A 22,972-nucleotide genomic window follows, 5' to 3' on the forward strand; every position below is an offset into this window, starting at 1 on the left:
CAGATTGAGTCGGGCAGCTGGATGGTTGGAGGAACAACTTGTGCCCAGCTGTCCTTCTCTCTGGCTTGAATTCTCCTCGGGGCAACCAGTTCCTTCACGTGCCGCGGCACACAACCTCATGACGGCCTCTCATCCTCATGAGAGTAGGTGAAAGAGGGAGGAATTTTTTGTGTGCTCAGGTGTCATTTTATCGACTTTTTATCTGCTTTGAATTCTGGCTAATATTTATGAGTAACATGTAACGACATAAGTATTTTTGTATGTTATTTTATAACGGATCCGGCCCACCAGGGGGTCCAGCTCGGCCCGCCGGATGACTTTGCTAAGTGTGAAAATTACAGAAAAACATAAATTGCATTTCTATGAGAATATGGAGGTTTATGAGTACAAACATCTTGTAATTTTTTTTAATCAATCCAGTAATTGCTTCAAAAACAGCGTAAATGTGACGTCTGCTCCAGAGGAAGAAGCGCTCGCTGCTCGCTTTCACAAAGCGAGGGAATCTGCAGAGGAGAGCCCGGGCAGATAAACAGTGGGCTGATGTCTGAGTTTTTGGTCTTTATGTTTCTAGTTTATTGTAGAAAGACCTTAAAATAGGGTTTATCATCCAAAAACCTTCACCAATGATTTAAACATAGAGAAATATTGTCATTATGTATGCGTTATTATGCTATGAATTTACTGGTCTGGCCCACTTGAGATGAAAGTGGGCAGTATGTGGCCCCTTAACTAAAATGAGTTTGACACCCCTGGACTAGAGTGAGTCAAAAAATGTTCTGCCAACAGGAAAGCAAATAATAAAGAATCAAAACTTAGATGTGAACGTTAACTGTTCTAACCAAAACAAGTAGCTGATCAATCAAAAGGAAAACGTACCTAAACTGAATCATTGTGGAGAACATTAAAACGAATTACATGACTTTTTCCCCAGATGGTTGTATTTGTTCCTCGGAGTTTGTGTTTAGCAAGTTCTGCCTCAAGGCTTTTTTGGTGTTTTTTATTCATCTGCTCTATTTTTTTCCAAATGTTTGGAAAATTTTACACAGATAAGGGATTAATAATGCTCAAAAATTGTGTGAAGTTACATATTTTTTTGATTGAAAAACATCTATAGGCAGAGGACCCTTAAAACCTCAACTTGTAGTCTTTTACAAACTTAGGGACATTGGCAATTTGAAAAAAACACATTATATGTAAAAGTTCTAGATTTAAGATTTAAGTAGAAGTACAGAAGCAGTATTAGCAAAATTACAAAAATATAAGTGTCAATAGTAATAGTGCTATAACTGTAGTGGAGTAAGAAGTACGATGTATTCCTCTGAAGTGTAGAAGTATGATGGGCCACTCAAAAATGACCAAATACCTCAAACTGTGTTTAAGTAAAGGAACTGACTTTGTGTGCAATATTATTTTATTTGACTCACTTCCTGAAGCCGCAGTTAACTGTTTTCCCTGCAGGTTGCGGTTTATAATGCTCTTTATCCAGTTTCATATGATGCAGTGGGTGAAACAGTCTGTCGATCCGAATTTCATTGGTTCTTATTCATGCAATACTCATGTTATCTCTCTGTTCCTCCAGGTCAATCTCGAGCGAACATGATCCCACTGAAACAGCCACGGAACATCAAAGCCTCCAATGATACGTTGGCCTCCATCGACCTGGATGGACTCGCTGACCAGCCAACGCCTAAAGCCACACCACCCCCACTCCCCAAGAAGGCTGTTCCTCGCTCCAGTACTGAACCCAGCCTGGTGGGCAAAGAGCCAATCCAGGGACCCCTTCGACCCTGGGCCGAGGCTAAACCAGGGGGCACCAACCTGAGTGTGGCCAACCCTCTCTACGACTTGGACTCCACCTGTGAGACGGCCAGTCAGAGCTCCTCTCTCAGCTCCGAGCCTCATCGAGCGCACGACCACGAGAGCGGTGACTCTTTGGAGAGGTCATCAGCTGCCACGGCTGCCAGCAAGGGCTGCCTGACTAACAGCGTGACCTCTCTGGCCCCCCAACCTGCACCCGCTGCATCCAGCACCACCACTGGCAGAGAGAGGAGGGTCTACCCAAGTACAGAGTCTCTGGCCGGAAGGGGTCGGACAACCGGACGAGGTGCTGCTGGAGGACCAAACCCCAAACCCCAGAGGCCGGCTCTTTACAGGGGGTTAGACAGCTGGGACGAGGTGGTGGGGAGGATCCGGGGGCTTCACACGGACACCCTGCGGAAGCTGGCAACAAAGTGCGAGGACCGTTTCATGGCTGGCCAGAAGGATCACTTGAGATTCGGCACCGACAGCTGGTCCCACTTCAGGCTGACCACTGGGAAACCCTGCTGCGAGGCGGGGGACGCTGTTTACTACACGGCCTCTTACGCCAAGGACCCACTGGTCAACTACGCCATCAAGGTGAGATCTCGCTTTCTGTTTATAGATCAGTTGGTTCTGCCAAACGACAACACTCAGATTGACCGTTTCTCTTTTGACGCAGACGCCTGTTTGCCTTTAACCAGGAGGGTATTACTGACTCTATTACTCTCAAAGTTTTGTCTCCTTTTTAGAGACTAATATTCAGTCTCATGCTTACTTATCCTGTCAAGTTTAAATCGGTAATGTCTTGATTTAATACTTTATGCCACATGTTGTCTACAATTGCATCTAATATTTAAAACCCAGAAACTTTAAATGGCCCTGAAACACTTGACTACACAAGCCGAAAGTAGTTTGTCTTACTTTACAATCAAAGGCCCAAAACAGCTACAGTTCATCCTGTATGATTTCACCAAAATGGTTCAATAAACAGCTGATTTTTCAGCTTGTTTTTGCTTTGATTTAATTAGTGTGTTTTTCGATCAGTAGTCCTTTCTATTTTCCCTGTATCAAGAAGCCTTTGTAGATCAATTTGTTGTCTGGTGCTTTTCGTCCTTGCTGTAGATTTAGGAAATCCTTGTTTTGTTTGTGTTCAGGAATCTCTTCCCACCGTCTTTGCCGAGGTGGAGGAAGGTGTTTATGCTGAAATATTGGCATCTAAACTTTATGCCCTTAGGTCATGTGCTTGTGCAATAAAACCTGTGTGTGCTTATGTTTGGGTTTCATAATTGTCTGAAGGTAGCAGTTTCATCTTCGGTGTGTACGTGGATATGTGTGCGTGAGATAGAGGAGAAAAAGCAGGAGAAGAGTTCTGAAGCTAAATACGAAGCCTGTATGGATGAAGGTTGCATTATTCACAGGATATAAAACCCTCTGTGCTCCACGGCACTTCAAAGCTTTGCCTTCATATTAGCAGCAGGCTCAAGAGAAAGTCGTTTTTTTTTTTATAATGTTCATTTATAAATAAGGCCACCAGGAGCAGCAGAACACAAATGGGCCCCAACTTCCCAATTAAAAGCTCCCCAACTCTCCATTTGAATGTGGTCTTAACTGTGCCGCTGCTTTTCTTAACCCCCTAAGTGTAGTCGATCCTCCTGCAAATGAGATTTTTACATGCTGTGATATTTTTTAATGCTGCGCTACTTATTCATAATCCACCTTCAGAATGTCTGTGTGAAATCTCGACTCTCGGAGGGATTCAGCGAAGGGCTCTTTGAAGCTTCACAGTATCTCTGAAATGTCACCATCAGGGAAAGGAGAGGGAACAATAAGTGACATTGATTGTGTTTACCTGGAGCGCCGGGTTACAACCAACAATGCTGCTGCCAGCATGTGGTATCGAAACGATAAAAAGTCTCCAAAGGTCCTCAAACAGCGATCAGCAGGCAGCTGCGGTTCAGAGCCAGCGTGTCCAAACAAACATCCAGTGAAGCTGCACATTCCTAAACACTGACACAGTGTGTGTCCGAGAGGAGTGAACTGGCACACACTTCTACATGCTCCATCACAGTTGAATAAAATCAACATAAATCATGAGAGACCGCAAAGACTAAAGTCAACGTTAATAGAAGTAATAAAGTGAAAATATTGAGGTTGTTGGAGTCATAAAAGAACACGCATGCAGGTTTACAGCAGCCGTGTTCGTGTTATTCAGAGTCAGAGGTCAAAAGGACAGGAAGTCTTCGAAGTACAGCAGATTAGAACAATAACTCTATTATCATACATTAACTTTTAGTAGAATCCCTATCATGTAATAGTTTTACAAAAATCAGTTGTCCAAAGTTTTGTGTAATAATAAGACATAACAGGGGAATTCAGTTCATTACATTAAACTCAGTTTTATGTGATTTTTAATACGTATCATGATTTATGTCAAGGATGGCTGTCGCTCACATAATCATCAGTAATCATAGTGTCATAAGTCAATCGTACAAAAAAAATAAAACAAGTAATTTATTCTTTTCCTGTAGACATGCAGCTCTAAAAGGAGGCCTTTATATTTTTTAATTTCTATGTCCAAGTCCTATATTATGAGAGAAATCAACATCTCATGTATTGAGATTTTCATTCTAAACTACAAAGACTAAAAGGTTTTTCACCACAACGTTGCATTTGCAGCATACTTTGCATTGACAGTATGTATGTTGTGTTTTAACAACACTTAAAATGATGCCAAATATAACTTTAAAATGAACTCAAATCACAAAGCGGTTCTGTCATTCTATATTTCAGCAGACACTGTTGCAGGAGTTAATTAATTGTGTATTTGTAATGTCAATAAATGCACATCTTATGTTCCCAAATTCTCTCCCAGAATCTTTATATTATTGTGTTTCTCAGGACATTTTCAGACATTTTTGACGGAGAGATATTTGCTAAAGTCGGTCATGTCAGCAGATACTACAGATAAACAGAATCTAATTTGATAATTACGAATAAACCCACCCTATTAAATTAATTTAAAAAAAAAAACCCTGCTGTTCAACCCAGATATCTCGGTCCCGTGTCGTGACTTCGATCCTCTGCCGGTATTTTAGTGAATGCTGTGTCTTCTGCAGAGGCTGATCCCACCTCCGAGTCGCCCTCACCTCTCAGTGCTGTGATCAAAGTGTAGAAAGAGAGAACGCTGCAGCAGCTGTCGCTGTGGTTCAGAGGCAGAGAGGCTCTCGCTGCTCTGACAGCCTCAAGTCTGCTCTCTGCCTCATTCACCTCCATATATCATTAACGGAGCGAGCTGCAGAGAAACACACCAGGACAGACTGTTTTCACCCAAACTGAAAAGGGGTTGTTTTTTTTTCACCTCTTGAGTTCTCCAGTTCATCCTCTGCTAAAATGGTGTTGTTGTTGTTGTTTTTTTATTCGTTGCTGTTTGTTTAAAGTCTCTCGCGGCAGTTTTTGTTGCCTGCGGGCTTTATTTCTATTCCATTCAAATTGGTCGCTCGATATTAAACGGATGTAGATTTATCGGAATTATAGAAGCTTTAAAAAAAAAAAATACTCGCCAGAGAAAACAAAAGGTACAAACTTCAGCTCACATAATATTAGAAATGACATTTTATCCATATTGAAAGATAAGGCGGGCTATTCATATTCTAAACTCCTCTCTCAATATCCTCTAACTACCGCACCCTGTCTGTGGGAAGTCTAAAGTTTAATGTTTTAAAAGAGCTTCAACATTTTCCCAGCAGCTGAGCAACCTATTTTATTTACCAAACATCACGTAGACCAGAGTAAGCGATGCGTTTTTTCGGAACCACCGATCAATACACGTCTGATTCTCCATAAGTGTTTCCAACAGCAGAGGGGGGGGGGGGGGGGTTATGTGGCACGCACTCAAAACACAGCACAGTGCTCATGTTTGTAGGAGGAAAGGAACACAACACTGAAGGGCAACAGTGTGACTCATTTATGTTTTGTTTTTTTCGAGACAGTATGGCACAAAGGAATATGCTGTTTCATATTTATCTGAACAGAATAACTTTCTTTGTTTGTTGTGGTGTTTTCATGGTCAAATAAAATAGTCAAAATGCAGATTTTTTTTTTTTTTTTTTTTTCCTTCCTCGCAGTGTCGGCAATTTACAGTAATTCAGCGAGTTGCTTCACCGTGAGAAATGTCTCGTCTCGAACTCAGACGTTACGTTAACGTTCGTGGTTCTCCTTCTTTGTCTTCTCCAGATCTGTCGCAGCCAAGTGAAGGAGACCCAGCAGCAGTTTTTCCACAGCCTCGCAGTGAGACAAAGCCTGGCGGTGCATTTCAACATCCAGCAGGACTGTGGACACTTCCTGGCCGACGTCCCTACGCGCCTGCTGCCCTGGGAAGAGGAAAAAGAGGAGAAGGAGGAAGACGATAAAGAGGACGAGGGGCCGGCGGAGAAAGAGAAGGAGATGAAAACGGGCACAAAAATGACAGACTCTAAAGCATCTGCGCCAAACGGTAAAGTAGATGAAACCCCGGCAGCCGGTCACATGAACGCGGCTGGCCGCCTGCGGAGCAGAGTGGTGGTCATCACACGCGAGGTGCCCTTCCAGACGGTGGCGGACTTCGTCCGAGAAGGAACGGCCAGACATTCTCACAACCCCGAGCTGTACGAGCGCCAGGTCTGTCTGCTGCTGCTGCAGCTGTGCTCCGGCCTGGAGCACATGAAACCGTATCACGTGACCCACTGCGACCTGCGACTGGAAAACCTGCTGCTGGTCCAGTGCCAACCCGGCAACCCCTGGAATCTGGACCTACTTGAGCCCAACAACAACAGCAACAGCGGCGGCGGCGGCAGCGGCAGCGGCTGCGGTGCGACCGCCGGTGCCGCCGCCGCCGCCGCCGCCGCCAACGCCATCTGCCCCGCCCGCCTCATCATCAGTAACTTCTCCCAGGCCAAACAGAAGAGCACTCTCATGGCCACCGACCCCGGTACGCTGCGCGACCAGTCGAGGCTGGCGCCCGAAATCGTCACGGCGACTCAGTACCGCAAGTGTGACGAGTTCCAGACGGGGATCCTCATCTATGAGATGCTGCACCGGTCCAACCCCTTCGAGGAGTCGCCCGAGTTGAAGGAGCGCGAGTACACGTGGGCGGACCTGCCGCCGCTGCCCGTCCGGTCGCTCTACTCGCAGGGCCTGCAGCAGCTGGCCCGCTTACTGCTCACCGTCAACCCCTCCGAGAGGATCCGCATGTCCGAGGCCCGCGCCTGCCTGCAGTGCCTCCTCTGGGGCCCCCGGGAGGACTTGTTTCAGGCGCTGGGCTGCAGCACCGCTTCCGGCCAGCGCGAGGCCACCCTGCAGAACTGGCTGGACCTGAAGCGGACGCTGATGATGATCAAGTTCGCGGAGCGCTCGCTGGACACGGCTTGCGGCGTGAGCTTAGAGGACTGGCTGTGCTGCCAATACCTGGCGTTTGCTACCACAGACACCCTGAGCCGGGTGGTGCACATCCTGCAGCAGCCGCAGCATCAGCAGCCGCAGCAGCCGCAGCATCAGCAGCCGCAGCATCAGCAGCCGCAGCATCAGCAGCATCAGCAGCAGCATCAGCAGCCGCAGCAGCCGCAGCATCAGCAGCATCAGCACCCCCCGTCTCAGAACCAAACCCATCCAGCACACACCTTCCACTTGACTCAGTCACAGCCACTCTGAGTTCCTCTGCCCAGCTGTTACTATGGCAACAGATCCACCTTCCCCCGTGCGGTCCCTTCGCTGACGCTAAAGTGTGATGTAAGCTCATAGTCGGCTTTGTTGTTGCAGCAGCCGCCCGTGTTCACCTGAAGCCGAACGGGCCGGTCGTTCGCTGCCCGTTTCCTTCGCGGAGGGATCCATCCGCGGGCCGACCGGACACGGCTTCACCATCAGGGTTAGGAAACGCAGGTGACCGTGGCTCTCTGGCACTGTTCTCAAGTCAACTCCAAAAACAAAAGAATCATCTGATCAGCGATGCCCAAATCCTCACGCCTCAAGTGTTTCCACACTCCGACAGCCCGAAACGGAAGAATTTACCAAATGTTTGAGGAATAATTTGAAGGTTTTATGTTTGTCCGCCAAGTTGTGCAAAGACTGCAGAGCTGCGAGGTCTCTGTATCATTTGCATGGCAGCTGTCTGCGGGGATTTATCTGAGGCAGTGAGACATGGAAAAGTGGATTTGTTTGTTTTGTTTTTTTTATACTAAAACCTAAATCATTTATACAAAAGTTTCATCCGACATCTAAAGATCCACCACGGTTAGAGTTTTGGAAAGGAAACTGGAGACAGCATCAGCAAATGGGAGAATTTTGTCCCAATTATTTAACTTATTATTACGTCGGTGTTGTATTTTAAGCAACACTTTATTCTTCAAAGACAAATAAGAGAAATGAAGGGAACGGGGGAGGGAGGGAGGGAGGGGGGGGGGGGGTTAAAAGAATTCCCCGACCGTTGATGGATTCGTCCTCCTCAAAATAAAAACCTAACCAGGGTGACTCCCCCCCCCCAAAAAAAAAAAAAAAAAATTCAAATAGACTGACTGAAAAGAGGAATATGTTTTAACGACTGAAGCCAAAGACCTGCCACTAATCGTCCGTTTGAAGATACTTTAAAAAAAAAAAAAAAAAAAAAAAAGAAGTTTTTACCGGAAACGTTTGAATTCAGTTGGACTTAATTTAACCGACTCGTTGAATCTCTTTTTAGGGTTCAGAAATTCAGAATCCGTTCTGCGGTTGAGTTGAACCGACCTTCTGCCCTCCGGGCTGTCGGATCGTGTGCACGGAGCTTTGTGGAGGCAGCTGAAGAACGCTCGGCTCATTTTGGCTTCGCAGTCTTTTTTTTTTTTGAACGATTTGAAGTTGAAACGGGACGCGACCGCCCCCGGCTGTCAGTTTGGGCTCTCAGTCGCCGTACGTGCAATTAAATATCCTACTTTTGTTATTTTTCTCCCGGAGGTATCGGCATATGAATCTTTTTACAGCGTTACGCAGTCTTTTACTAATCTTACCTTCCGTTTAGTTTTGTGGCACATAAACTGCGACTTCAGACACAAAGTGAAGTTGGGCGTAAAGAACTTCTTCCAGAGGACGGGATGTTTCAGGGACTGCAAAAAAAACAACAAAAAAAGTTTGTCTTTTGTCTGTTGTGTTTTTTTTTTTTTGTTGTTGTTTTTTTTGTTTTTTTTTGTCAAGTAGTTTTTGAATGGTTCTGCGTTACGGACGACATTTGCACATTTCAGTTTTGAACGCCGGCGTTCCTCGACGGAGGCCGGAGGACACGGAGAGACTTTTAAGGAAGAAGGCTCGAGAGGAGTTCCTGTGAATTTGAGGAACTGGGTTTGTTTTGCAGCGTGTGGAATGTAAACGTTTGCCCGGACTGAAACAGACATTTGGACCTGGTCTCATCCGCTTCAGCGACACCCTCCGACTGAACCACTTTGCTTCGCGCGCGAACTCTTTGTGTACGAGACAGCCTTGAATTTTTTTTTTTTTTTTTTTTTTTAAAAACCCTCCTGCGCCGCTGACGCTGGCTTCCATTCTGTTTCCCCGTCCTCTCTGTCGTCGATCCGGCCAGTAGGATGGTAAATCCTGCGTCGACGCTCCCCGTCGCAAATTTATTCGGCTTGAATTAATCGGGTTCTGTGTTATTGATCGGAACCCTCCGGCCCGGAGTCAGTGGAGGCAACGCGTGGACACGAGCTTCCAGTTTTAGTTGTGGTCGTGATGAACAAAGCGCCCACAACGCATCTTGAACAGAGAATTAAGAGCTCGCTGGACATTGTTTCCAAACACAACTTTTCCTTTATTTGCTCTGGTTGTGTTTTGTTTTTTCCCTTTCATATCCAAAAACTGCGGTCGTTCAGCTCGTCACTGTTGGGATCAGGATCCTGTGTCTGTTTCACTGCAGATGTGCTGTAGAAAAAAAAACTTCATGGTCCACGGAGCGAACATGAGACAAAGCAGGTGTGAGTCTGTCGCTGTGTTTAAAGGGTTTGTGTACTGAGGAATGTGTGTGGGACGGCACTGGTGGCTGTCCTTGTATCCAGAGATTTAAGCCTTTATATAGTATATATAGCCTTTATCTATTTTAATCCACACACTATTTTGTCGGAGCACCTCTGTTTCTGTCTAATATTCATATATCCATTAAAGCTTTACTTGACTTTGCATGTTTTGGGGGGAAGAAAAGGGAGAGCAGGATGAATTAAAAAAAAAAAAAAACACATCTTATTGTTCAGCTGCATCAACACACAGAACAATGTACAGTATTTTTACGCCTCTTGTAAATGTACCTGCTTAGGAGAAGAACCACTTTGGAACGCACCATTGAAATTCACCAACAGTACGGACGACAGCAGATGTTGTTTGCTTCTTCTTCTTCTTCTTCTTCTTCTTCTTCTTCTTCTTCTTCTTTCTGGTTTTTTGGTTTTCTCTTTGCGTTGTTAATTGCCACTGAACCTAAAAACAAAAGCTCACTGAGGCTTTCTACATTTGTGTACAGTATGTCTCCCGGCCTGCCGCCACTTATTGTTGATCGAGTTAACCAACAGTAACAGAACAATAAATATATGTTTTTATATATACACTTCGCGTCCCTGTGTTCTTGCTGCTGCGATTTGAGCCCGCCGGCAGGGAGCGACTGGAAACGGCACAGAAGAAGAGAGGAGTTCAGTCAGCGATGACAAAGTGAGACGTTTCGCTGCATCGTAGTGTGTTGAGATGAAGAGGATTTTTATTTGTGCAGTTAAAAACTGTTTGTCTGCAGTCCTTCTGTACCTGAACTGATAAGCAGGGTTCCCGCGTGTCCGAGAATTTCAGGGAAGTTAAAAAATTTTTTTTTAAAAACTCCTTCCCAGACAGGGAATCTTTTTGGCTTGTTTAAATTTGAGTTGCCATTTATCAAAATATAATATTTTCTGTCTTTTATTGATGACATTTCGGTTTTACTCCCTTTCTGTTTGTCAACAGGTTGCAAGCGCTTCAGTAAATATTTTTCTTGTACTTGCTTAGGAAGATAAAAACATGCCAGGAAAATGTCAATTTCAAGAGCTTTGGCTACAAAATTATGAATTAAAAGACTGAATGATAAAAAAAAAAATATGACAGAAAAGCTAAAAGTAAAAGTTTGTAAAATTAGTATAGCTCTATTAAATTTGGGAGGGAGCCATCGGCAGCCATTTAAATGGTAAAAAGCATGATAGCTTCTTCCTGTTCATGCTTGAAAAAGTTTTTTTGTACAAGGGTCCGTGTGTTTATAAGGGTGCAGTAGCTTTAAGCAGTGAAAAGATTTGTACTGAAAACGGCAGTGAGCTTTCAAATTGATGAGTAAAATAAATGTGTCTTGTTTTTTGTCTGCTCGGCATAACAGCAGCCAGTTTTTTTTCTGTTCATTGTAGGAGTTATATGGAGTTTCAGCTTTTTAGTCAGTGCAAGTCTGGGAACAGTCAGGGAATTTGACGTTTGATTTGGAGTGGGAACCCTGGATAAGATCCGTCCTCAAGCTTCTGTCTGGTAATGATCCTTTAAATCATTTACAGTGACCGTACTAAAACTGGAAACATATTTATCCCGTCAGTGGTAATGGAACTCTAAAGAAACCTACAATCTAAGGTTTTGAATTGTTTCTTATAAAAACTTAAAGAACACGCACGCCATATGTTTCTTTACCGGATCATCTCGGTGCATCTCGTGTGTCATCGAATCTTCGGTCTGTAGATGGTCATTTCCACCATTTAATACTGGAAGATAAGGTTTAAATTACACTGTCCAACAGCAAAGTACAACATGTCCTGTTAATAGTGTTGTTGTTGGGGTTTTTTTTAGACTGGGTAAAGTTTGGTACCTTTCTTTTATGGCAATATGATGTTTCTGTCAGCATCCACCACCAGATGGAGACATCGCAAAAGGCAAAGAAACACCAGCGAGCACCGCTCTCCTGTTGGGAAGCCTCTTCACTGTCCAGTAGTGTTTACTTTGACTTTTAGTGATGGTGAAAGCTGTGAGAAGACAGCGTATGAGGTCCGGAGGGTGAACGTGAAAGTAGATGTATTCCCAGCACGTTTGGGAAGATTTGCTATTGATGAAACCTCATGTCATTCAGCTTGAAGCAAAAAAAGATGAGATTATCCTGTCCAGGCTGAGATTATACGCTTATCTAACATAATACTGGATGTCTTACTCAGCTGCCTCGCTCTTCCTCTGTAGATGAAAAGGAGGACTTTCTTTCATAGAACAGAAAACTACCGCGAGCAATGTTTTATGTTACTTGTTTGGCAAATTACTGCAGTTTAAGGCTTGTTTCGGCACAACGTACCGCTGTTGGAAAAAAAAGAAGAAAAAAAAAAAAAGTTTCGTTCTCAGTTGCTGTTCATAACATGCATTCGCCTTTCTGTCTTCCGCTGAGTGTGACAGCTGCAGCAGAGGACGGGCACAACAGGAGAAAAGAGGAAAAACCCCGACGTGTTCACTGTGGATTCTGTCAATGCAACACGGACACCATCCAAGGAAGCAATAGAATGACAGCTGCTGTTCATATAGAAGGATTTTTTTTTTTTTTTTTTACACCGGTTGCAGGAGTCTCTGGGGTTCAAAGTGTCTGAATCCACTGGGCAGTAAAATCAAACCGTGGAACCAGAGTGATGCTCCAACAGATTTATCACCTGCATTATGAGTCATTGCTTGATAAATAATCGAGCTGAATGAAGTCAAAGCCAGACTGGGGGTGGGAGGTGGGAGGGGGGGGGGGGTGTCACAGGGTCCCACTGCAGGGGGTTTATTCATCAGACAAAGTGAAATCAAATAACATGTTCTATGTTAGAGAGAGAAAATGTATTTTATAGCTGCATGTCATTAGAGTTGCCACAGTGTATATTCCCAAATGTTGCAACTGATGTGTTATTGAGAATGACCTTGAACTCATAGGAATTTGCACCCTAATAAAAAAAAAATAAAGATGCATCTCTGTCAACAGTGTGTCCTCCAAGGTGATCAGAAGAAAAGGCGTGTTCAAGATGCTGAAGGTCACGACGACAGAAGGAAGTCCAACCTTGACACTTTGAATTGGCTTCATATTTCACCACTTAAACTGCATTTTGCCACGTGGCTTCATAAGAGAGCAGGGAACTAAAACAGGCAACGTGTCCTTCTGAAATCTTAAAGTAAGAGAGTCTCAAATTACAGCTGCCAGTGACAGTCTTTGAATTTGGTTACTTGTATTAACCATAACTTATTTGTATTATTTATTTAACATTTGATTTTAACGTCTTTATTAGAACTTTTTTCCGTCTATAACTTCTTATAACTTATTTTTAGATGCTGCTGCTCCTTTGTGGGTGGCTGCGGCTCAGATGGTGGAACAGGTTGCGGGAGCAGGTTTGATTCCTGGTTCCTCCTGTCTGCATGCCGGAGTGTCCTCGGCCAGGACGCTGATGCCCAAGCTGCTCCTGATGGCAGGCGAGCCTTTGTGGCAGCTCCGGTGTGTGAATGTGTGCGTGAATGGGTAAACAGTGTAAAGCGCTCTGAGAACACCGTGTTGAGAAAGCACTGAAAGTACAGACCATCTAGCTTACCTTGTATCCACCATCTATGTTGACATGCTGCTCTGTTGCCGTGTGACTGGGTGAGCTGGAAATGAATTGGCCTTCATGCGTGGGATCAATAAAGTTGTCTGAATCTAAATCAGAAATAAGTCAATTAAGTTAAAAGGATTTCCAAAATTCCAGCAGGAATTATAATGATTTTATTAAACACCGGTTATAATGAATGAATAAGAATGTTTGCCTTCTTAAACGGTGAAAAACCCTCTAACATTCTGTTACACCAATTATACATAATTTGACTACAGCTTATAAACTGTGCCTCATTAGGAAGGAGCACCTCAACGGTTTACTTCATGTGGTGCTGACTTTGCACTGCTGGCAGATGAAGGACATGAGGAGTAGTTTAATACATCTTTAATTTGATAATCTGGGGAATGTCTGGATTAGAAGAGGAGGAAAGATGTGTGCTTTCCATCAGAGGTGTCATTTCTGCACCCTGCCCACCTCCAGTACAGACAGTTACACAATTTCACACTGAATCATCCCTAACAGCTCAGATCTCCGAGGAAGAGGGGAGGAGGAGGAGGAGGTTTGTTCTTGGGACAGAATTTGATCTGTTTGGGGGGGGTCAGAAGATTATTATTTTTTTTTTTTTGTGGGCGTCAGGTTGTGGAGGGATGATGAGGAACACTTGAGAAGTATGGGTGTCCCTGAAATAGACTCACACTCCTCCCATCCCGGAGAGGCTTCCCCCTTGTGCACCCGTTGCATAACACCAGGGTGTGTGTGTGTGTGTGTGTGTGTGTGTGTGTGTGTGTGTGTGTGTGTGCGCGCAGCAGGGAGGTCCTCGCCAGTGCTGCTGCTGCTGCTGTGAAGCCTCACCGGAGGAGGCGGTGGTCGCGTTATTGAGCGCCCCGGCGGTAGAAGTTGCGCTGCAGGGGTGGGACTTTGTTTGTGCAGTCAGTCGGTCGGGGCTGAGCTGCGGCTCACACAGACATGCCTCTGGCTGCAGCGCTCCACACTCCGGCGAGCAGCAGCAGCGGACGGACACCTCTGAAGATAAACCCTCCTCCTCCTCCTCCTCCTCCTCCTCTTGTTCTTCCCGCCGCCGCTCCTCTTCCTCCTCCAGCTGGCCGCGTCTGAATGCTCCCGTATGCGCTGAACCAGCAGGAGCGTGAACGCCGTTTCCCTCCCCTCCTCCCCCGGGATAGATAAGCCCGAACGGCACCGGAGTCATTGGATGGAAAGAGGCGCCTGAAGAAGGGAGAGCGGTGGAGTTGGTCTCTACCCCCCTCTTCCTCCTCCTCCTCCTCCTCATCCTCCTCATTCCTCCCTACTGCACCAAAAAGAAAAGTCCGGGTAAGAAATGCGTGCTCTCAGGCCGTTTGGCCCCGTCGACCACCTGCCGTAAGCCGCTGCGCTCCTGCGCTCCTCTGCGCACAACGTAGCGGGACCTGGGATTTGCATGCGTCTTTCTTTTCTCCCCTCGGGGTCTTTGTTGACAGTGAGGGGATTCATTTAAAGCGTGCGAAGCATGAGCTGCGCTTGTGAATGTATCCCAACAAACGGGATGGCAGGTTTCTCTTGGCACGGCTTTTCCGCGTCCCCTCTCTCTTCCCTCGTTCGACCCCGAATATCGATTCGCATTGCCAGTCGACCTGAACTCGGAGCGGGGTTTCTTTTTTTTTTTTTGGCTGTGGGAGTGGATTGATGCTCAGCCTTCAGTGGCTATACGGGTTAAAGGAGGGGCAATACATGGCAGAGGGAGCTGTCCACGCAGCAGCACTTTGCTGAACTCCAGTTGACAAAACTTAGTGCAGGTCAGATGAGCAGCTGTGAGGATGTTGTGTAAAATGGAGACCGATAAAAGTCAGGTTCTGCCAGCCTTTTGTTTGCAGATTAGGGCAACCATAAAACTGCGTGTCATACTGTACATCCTTTTGGTTTTGCTTAATTTAGTGGGTTTCTTTGTTGAACATGTTTTGCTCCAAAAACCTTCAGTGTTTATTGTTTTTCCAGAACTTAATAAAGTGAGTGAAGGATATCTGACCAGAGAATAGATCACGATATCTAAACACACATTCAGTGAATATATTTTGTCTGTCGGTAGGCACCACCGGATCCTCTAAATTGGGGCCAACACAAAGGTCACAAGATTAATTTGCTTTTTCGGGGGTGTTTTCCTCTGTGGAGAGAGGACAGTAAATGATGGGTGATGTTGAATCACATTCAACAAGGGGTTGTTCACATTGAATCAGCGATAGCTGCAGTTTTAGGACAACAGATTATCCCTCTGCTCTGTTTTGTTTAAATTAAGAAATACTGCAGTCTTAAATCATATGAAACAACCAAAGGCCGCGTCACTCTGTGGCTGAACTGCAGCTCGGATATTATGCAACCTGTGACAAAGGGTTACATGAAGACTGCGTTACTTTTAGAGGGTCAGAATCCAAAAAGGTTGGGAACCAGTGAAGTCACTCTGTCTTTGGCTTTTGCATTTTTTTTTTTTTCCCCCAGACTAATCCTGCAAAATGATGCGATATGTCTGAATATGTCTGAACGCTCCTTCCTGTTCAGTCTTCTAAGCTGCCTGGCGTTTTCTGCACAGACTGAACGGATATCAGTGACTTTTATGTGTGACCGATTGACTGAGCAGTGAACAGCGAGATGTGTAGGAGTGCACTTTGTGCCTCTCAGTGCTGCGAGTTTAAAAGGAAGAAGCTCATTCAGAATCTACAAAAGAGGGGTTTCGTTAGAAATGTCGAACTCCAAAAAAAAAAAAAAAAAAAAATTCGATCATGTTACTCCGAGTCCCGTCCCGCTCTCTGAGCGTGTTGCCCACAGCTTTTGTAATGACGCTGGCGGTGTGCAGTCCGGATGACGTCACCGGTTGTGTGTGTTTGTGTTTCTGTGTGTGAGAGTGTCGCTGGGACTTCTGCCCCTTCGCCGAGCTGAAATACGACCTGCTCAGGATTCTATTCCTCCACCAGCACTCGCAATCATCTCAGCCATTCGTTTAACACATACTCTCCTTCTCGCTCTCTATCACGGGCCTCCCCTGCCTCACACACACACACACACACACGCACGCGCACACGCACGCACACACACACACACACGCACACACACACACAGCACCAACGCACACTCTTCCCCTTCCTTGTGTCCCGGCTGAACTCCTGGGATGAAAAGTGTTATTACATTAAGAAAACTGAGCACTTAGATGAACGCTGGAGACATGTGGCCCTTTGAGTCGACCGTAACACCCAAGGCCAACACCATTATCCAAATGGTCTGTCCCCAACATCGAGCGCCGGCTCACGCCTCAATGTATCACAGCTAATATTTCCAGAATGGATCGGGTCATGGAACGCCTCGTTTTATGGCGAATACCTGTGGTCAGAGCAGTTTGCTGCCAAATGTAGCTACAGCTCACTTCTCTCAGAGACGCCTCGAAACGCAGCAGGCTGGATCGTAACGCGTCGTCAGATGAATCACCTTTATGAGATTTCCACTCTGGGAAGTAATCAGGCATTAAGCAGTTCTGACAAGATATAAAGTTGGTTGCTTTACTACCTCTGGGCTAGTTGAGTGAAAAACATATATATGTTTATTTGTTTTCTAGGTAAAAACAGGATGAGAAGATTGATACCACTCCTTGTAGTCTCCCTTGCAGAAGAAAAACAAATGAGTTTCCATGTTGTCTACATGGGACACACGTGATCACATGGGGAAAATCTCTCAAATGGGAATCTATGTGGGCTTCGCACAGTACACAATGAAAATGCTCCAAACCCACACATTTCCCCCCCAAGAGGCAAAATACATGTTTCACATGGGCACAATCACGTGTATGTGGTCACATGTGATCACATGACTTTTTGCAAATGGGAAATCTATGTCGTTTTTCTTTAAGGGTTATATTTCCTCTCACAAAAAGTGAGGAGAAGTCAAATATCAGTTGGGCTGTAAAATGTAATGCGTATCGTGGTAATTAAAATGACCTGGAGAAAAGGTTCATTCACAGAAAGTGAATGAACCTTTTCTCCAAAATGTTAAATCAGGTGGGACATATTTTTGTAACACTAAGTGCTCTCCCTGTCCTATATTAGCCTCATTGTGAGGTTATTAATCGAATAAGTAGTAGGCACAATAAATTAGTGGGATGGGAGGCGGCAACACATCACTTATGATTTAGCTTCAATGCCGGCACCAGTCTGAGGTTAGATCGCAAAACTGATGAAAAATTGGTGGCATGGAAAAAGTCCCATCAGGTGTGGAAATAAATGGCAACTCTGCAACTTCTAATGTAATTAAAAGCGTTGCGGACCTGATTAAGACGTTTCTGGAAAAACAACATGTGCTCTGTCAGGCTTTATCAGGATAAAAGAAGGTAAAATATAATATTACGTCTCTTATGGAACCAAAGCAGAGCTCTTCCTCGGTGTGATTGTGTTTTATCCACTCTATATTGTGTAAGAGCCTTTTGGACATTCTGATGTTTAATGTGATTTAGAGTGAAATCAGCAGACTTTTTCTTGTGAACTCATCACTAAATGCACAGAGCTTTTCTCTCTCTTTGGCAAAGATGGAGAGAAAATATTTAACTTCCAGGTTTTTTTGGAGACAAATCCAATTCCAGTTGGGAGAGCTGTTTAAGTATATCTCCGCTGAATCATCAAACGAGACAGAGTGCAAACAATTTCCTGCTTGCTGTTCCACTCAAAGATGCCTTTTCCATTCATTTTCATCAAATGCAGTTTGGCCTTTATAACTGTTAATTTTACAGTCAAAGTAAAAAGATGGATTAAAACTGACGTTTGTTAATCTGCAGAATTTGATAGAAAATAAATGTCTGTGAAATCAAGCTGTGAATTTTCATCACTGGCAGCAATGATTACATCATCAACTCATTATGTTGATCACTTTCCCGTTTTCGGATTCTCTTGTGTAAACACGGTGATCAGCAGGATTTTGCTCAAAGTCATTTTCACTCAGGTACGTATGCCGTATCCTGTTTCAATTTCTGCCTGATTGTTTTAGTCCATATAGAGATTTTTCCACCTTATACACCAACTTCTCATTTGTGTTAGATTTGACCTCATAACCCTCTGGTTGTTCCATGTAAATCTCAATCTATTGGTGCATGAAGGTAGGCAGCCTTGACATCCATCTGATGTAAAATCAGATTTTCCCGTGCTGCGTTTTGCATCAACACCCTGATACTTGTCAGATTAGCAGTCGGAGAAAATGTCTCCTCATAGTCAACACCCATTTTATGACTGTATCCTTATCCATATCGTGCCTCGTATTTGTCAGATCCATCAACATTTTTCTTTACTGCATACACCCATTTACCCCCCCAGTGTTTTCTTACCCTGAGACAAATTGGTTATGGCAAATGTGTCATTTTCTCTTTGCGACTGCATTTCTTCATCTATCGCATGAACCCATTCTTTTGAGTTAGGTGAGGTCACTGCCTCCCTGAATGTTAGTGGTACGTCTGACATTAATCTGTAACAATAGTCAATATTAGTCCGAGCTTGATCATCACTCTCCTCATAAATTACATAATCCATCCATCCATCCATTATCTATACCCACCTTATCCTGAGCAGGGTCACGGGGGGGGGGGGGGGGGGGGGGGGGCTGGAGCCTATCCCAGCTCACATTGGACGAAGGCAGGGTTACACCCTGGACAGGTCGGCAGTCCATCACAGGGCCAACACATAGAGACAGAAGGAAACAAAGACCATTCATGCTCTCATTCACACCTAAGGGCAATTTGTAGAACCACCAATGAACCTGATGTGCATGTTTTTGGATGGTGGGGAGGAAGCCGGAGTACCCGGAGAGAACCCACGCAGGCACAGGGAGAACATGCAAAGTCCAGACAGAAAGGCCCAGGACAGGATTCGAACCCGGAAATTTGGAAAGCTGTCTGTTTTGTGCGATTGTTAAAGCATGTGTTTCTCACTACGGCTGCTGTCTGTACTGCATAGGTCCACAACTCTTTTGGCAGTTCACTTTCTATTAGCGTTCACCCATCTCGCCACGTCAAATAAGGTGAGCTAATTTCGCTCTGCACTGCCATTCTGGTGCGGCGAGTATGGCGCTGAGGTTTCATGTCTGATCCCATTTTTGCTGAGGAGTGACTGGTAATTTTTTCCCATGAATTCAGTACCATTGTCGGACCCGATACATTTAATCTTCCCATGTGGAGCTGTATCAGCAAGAAACGTCTCTGTTGCCTGCACTGCGTCACTCTTATTTTTAAGAAAGTACACAAACACTGCACTGGAATAATCATCAGTGAGTGATAACGCGTACCTAAAGCCTTCTCTGGACTCTGGGTCTACTGGTCCCGCAACATCTGTGTGTACCAACTCCAGAGCTCCTCTGGCTCTCACATCTGGCTGGCTGTTTCTGGTTTGGATGAACTTTCCTTGTGCACACTTCACAAAATGGGGTGTGTTTGTCTGTTTTACCCTTAATTGTCATACCATTAACAACATTCTGTAATTTCTGAACAGCATCATAATTACAGTGTCACCAAGATCTCATCCCATGTCTGTATATCATAGCAGCCCTTACACTGGTCATCACACCCATCACTTTCTGTTTGTATGTAATACAGTGTGTTATGCTCATGAATGTGAAATGTGAAATCTGTATAATGGTGGTAACGCTGTATAACGTTGGGTAACTTTGTATAACGTTGGGTAACTCTGTATAAAGTTGGTAACTCTGTATAACGTTGGGTAACTCTGTATAACGTTGGTAACTCTGTATAACATTGGGTAACTTTGTATAACGTTGGGTAACTATAACATTGGCAACTCTGTAGAACGTTGGTAACTCTGTAGAACGTTAGTAACTCTGTAGAACGTTGGGTAACTCTGTATAATGTTGGGTAACTCTGTAGAATGGTGGTAACTCTGTATAATGTTGGGTAACTCTGTATAATGTTGGGTAACTCTGTATAACGATGGGTAACTCTGTAGAACGTTGGTAACTCTGTATAACGTTGGGTAACTCTGTAGAACAGTGGTAACTCTGTAGAACGTTGGGTAACTCTGTAGAACGTTGGGTAACTGTATAATGTTGGGTAACTCTGTAGAACGTTGGTAACTCTGTATAATGTTGGTAACTCTGTAGAACGTTGGTAACTGTATAATGTTGGGTAACTCTGTAGAACGTTGGTAACTCTGTATAACGTTGGGTAACTCTGTAGAACGTTGGTAACTCTGTATAACGTTGGGTAACTCTGTATAATGTTGGGTAACTCTGTAGAACGGTGGTAACTCTGTAGAACGTTGGGTAACTCTATAGAACGTTGGGTAACTGTATAATGTTGGGTAACTCTGTAGAACGTTGGTAACTCTGTATAATGTTGGTAACTCTGTAGAACGTTGGTAACTCTGTAGAACGTTGGTAACTCTGTATAACGTTGGTAACTCTGTAGAACGTTGGGTAACTCTGTAGAACGTTGGTAACTCTGTATAACGTTGGGTAACTCTGTATAATGTTGGGTAACTCTGTAGAACGGTGGTAACTCTGTAGAACGTTGGGTAACTCTATAGAACGTTGGGTAACTGTATAATGTTGGGTAACTCTGTAGAACGTTGGTAACTCTGTATAATGTTGGTAACTCTGTAGAACGTTGGTAACTGTATAATGTTGGGTAACTCTGTAGAACGTTGGTAACTCTGTATAATGTTGGTAACTCTGTAGAACGTTGGTAACTCTGTAGAACGTTGGTAACTCTGTATAATGTTGGGTAACTCTGTAGAACGTTGGTAACTTTGTATAATGTTGGTAACTCTGTAGAACGTTGGTAACTCTGTAGAACGTTGGTAACGCTGTATAACGTTGGTAACTCTGTAGAACGTTGGGTAACTCTGTAGAACGCTGGTAACTCTGTATAACGTTGGTAACTCTGTATAATGTTGGGTAACTCTGTAGAACGGTGGTAACTCTGTAGAACGTTGGGTAACTCTGTAGAACGTTGGGTAACTGTATAATGTTGGGTAACTCTGTAGAACGTTGGTAACTCTGTATAATGTTGGTAACTCTGTAGAACGTTGGTAACTCTGTAGAACGTTGGTAACTCTGTATAACGTTGGTAACTCTGTAGAACGTTGGGTAACTCTGTAGAACGTTGGGTAACTGTATAATGTTGGTAACTCTGTAGAACGGTGGTAACTCTGTAGAACGTTGGTAACTCTGTATAACGTTGGTAACTCTGTAGAACGTTGGGTAACTCTGTAGAACGTTGGGTAACTGTATAATGTTGGTAACTCTGTACAACGGTGGTAACTCTGTAGAACGTTGGGTAACTCTGTAATGTTGGTAACTGTATAATGTTGGTAACTCTGTAGAACGTTGGTAACTCTGTAGAACGGTGGTAACTCTGTAGAACGGTGGTAACTCTGGGCCCATAATCTGTTGACAGAGGTTGTGTTGCTCAGCGATTCTGCCAGGTATACCCAATGATCGACCAAAAAATGTGGCGGAGGAATAAAACACGTGGGGCATCAGTTGAACTGGAACTCTCGCTCTGTGCGACTTTATTTCGACATGACCTTTGACACACGCCTAACATCACATGTCAACATCAGCTCTTCTCATAATTTTCTGTAACATACGTTTTCCTGTTGACAATACAAAAATAAATAAATATTAACATTAACAATTGAGAGCACATTGTTAAGTTTTCCACTTTTTTAAGCCACCTTTAGATGTGAAGTTATTCTGGCCGCCTGTTGCTCACAGCTTCAGTTTTCTTCGCTGCGGTTATAGTCTGGAAACCCTGTTTGCATTCACGTTTGCTCATTCGGCGGACCAATCAGAGACTAGGGTCGGTGGTTAATTGTAATTGAAGTACAGTGTTCATTTCTAAATGTATTTTCAGCGAGTTTTGGTGCATATGGTGGTCAATGCTGATTAGTTGAAGGCTGATGCAGTAGTTTCAAAATGAACCTGTCTATTCCCATTCGGATGCAACAACTGGAGACAATTCCCGAATGGAGGGTAGTCGGACCCACATTTTGACGCAGTGAATTTTGGTCTAATGTGAGGTAGCCTTGCCAAAGAAGTTTGAGTCCTGGTTTTGTTGTTTTAACTGTGAGTGATGGAGTTGTTTCCCTGCAGTATACAGATTCGTTCTGCCTCCGCTAGCGCCAACGCTGACACTTATAATCCGGCGCCAGCTGTGGGTTGCTATTTTACTTAAACATGCGCCAAACGAGCTGTACAAACCAGAGAGTCAAAGTGTAGTTGACTTGGAAACAGACTGACATGTGAGGAGGTAGAACAGACAGAGAGAGGGACAGACACATATTGCTTTGCTGGCTGTACTCGGGGTGCAGTGTTGTATTATGTCAGACTGTTTCACCGAGCACAGCAGCGAGGCAGTTAATTTAATTATGAGTCATTGGGCGATATTAAAAGCAGAATTGATTGATCAGTTGTCGGAAGAGCAAGCGAGAAAGAGTACGAAGAGAGCAGCTGACAGGCCTGTGATTCCTCCTCCCTTTTTTCTTCTATTACTCCCAGACCCTCTCATTCTTATTGCTTTTTGAACACCGACACCCAGCTTTTATTTTCAAGTATTCTTTATTATCTCA

The 22,972-nt window shown here is 44.3% G+C and overlaps 2 protein-coding genes across 4 annotated transcripts in view; both read left to right on the forward strand.

Moving 5' to 3' along the window:
• peak1 (pseudopodium-enriched atypical kinase 1) overlaps positions 1-10,390 on the forward strand; it is a 105,491-nt gene extending 95,101 nt beyond the window's left edge. For both annotated transcript variants that reach the window (XM_069162427.1, XM_069162428.1), the window contains 2 exons: positions 1,580-2,397; positions 6,034-10,390. In XM_069162427.1, coding sequence (XP_069018528.1) covers positions 1,580-2,397; positions 6,034-7,485 — 2,270 coding nt within the window. In that variant the 3' untranslated portion in view covers positions 7,486-10,390. The remainder of the gene's footprint in view (positions 1-1,579; positions 2,398-6,033) is intronic.
• A 3,771-nt stretch (positions 10,391-14,161) lies between these two features.
• Positions 14,162-22,972, forward strand: part of syt12 (synaptotagmin XII) — a 28,496-nt gene continuing 19,685 nt past the window's right edge. Inside the window, exon 1 of one of the 2 annotated variants that reach the window (XM_069162104.1) lies at positions 14,162-14,702. The gene's annotated coding sequence lies outside the window, so the exon portion shown is untranslated. The remainder of the gene's footprint in view (positions 14,703-22,972) is intronic. The other variant, XM_069162105.1, reaches the window with a different exon arrangement.

Source organism: Embiotoca jacksoni, unplaced genomic scaffold (genome assembly GCF_022577435.1).
Source record: "Embiotoca jacksoni isolate LCO1_2020_lvr unplaced genomic scaffold, fEmbJac1.0.p SCAF_3, whole genome shotgun sequence".
Taxonomy (NCBI): domain Eukaryota; kingdom Metazoa; phylum Chordata; class Actinopteri; family Embiotocidae; genus Embiotoca; species Embiotoca jacksoni.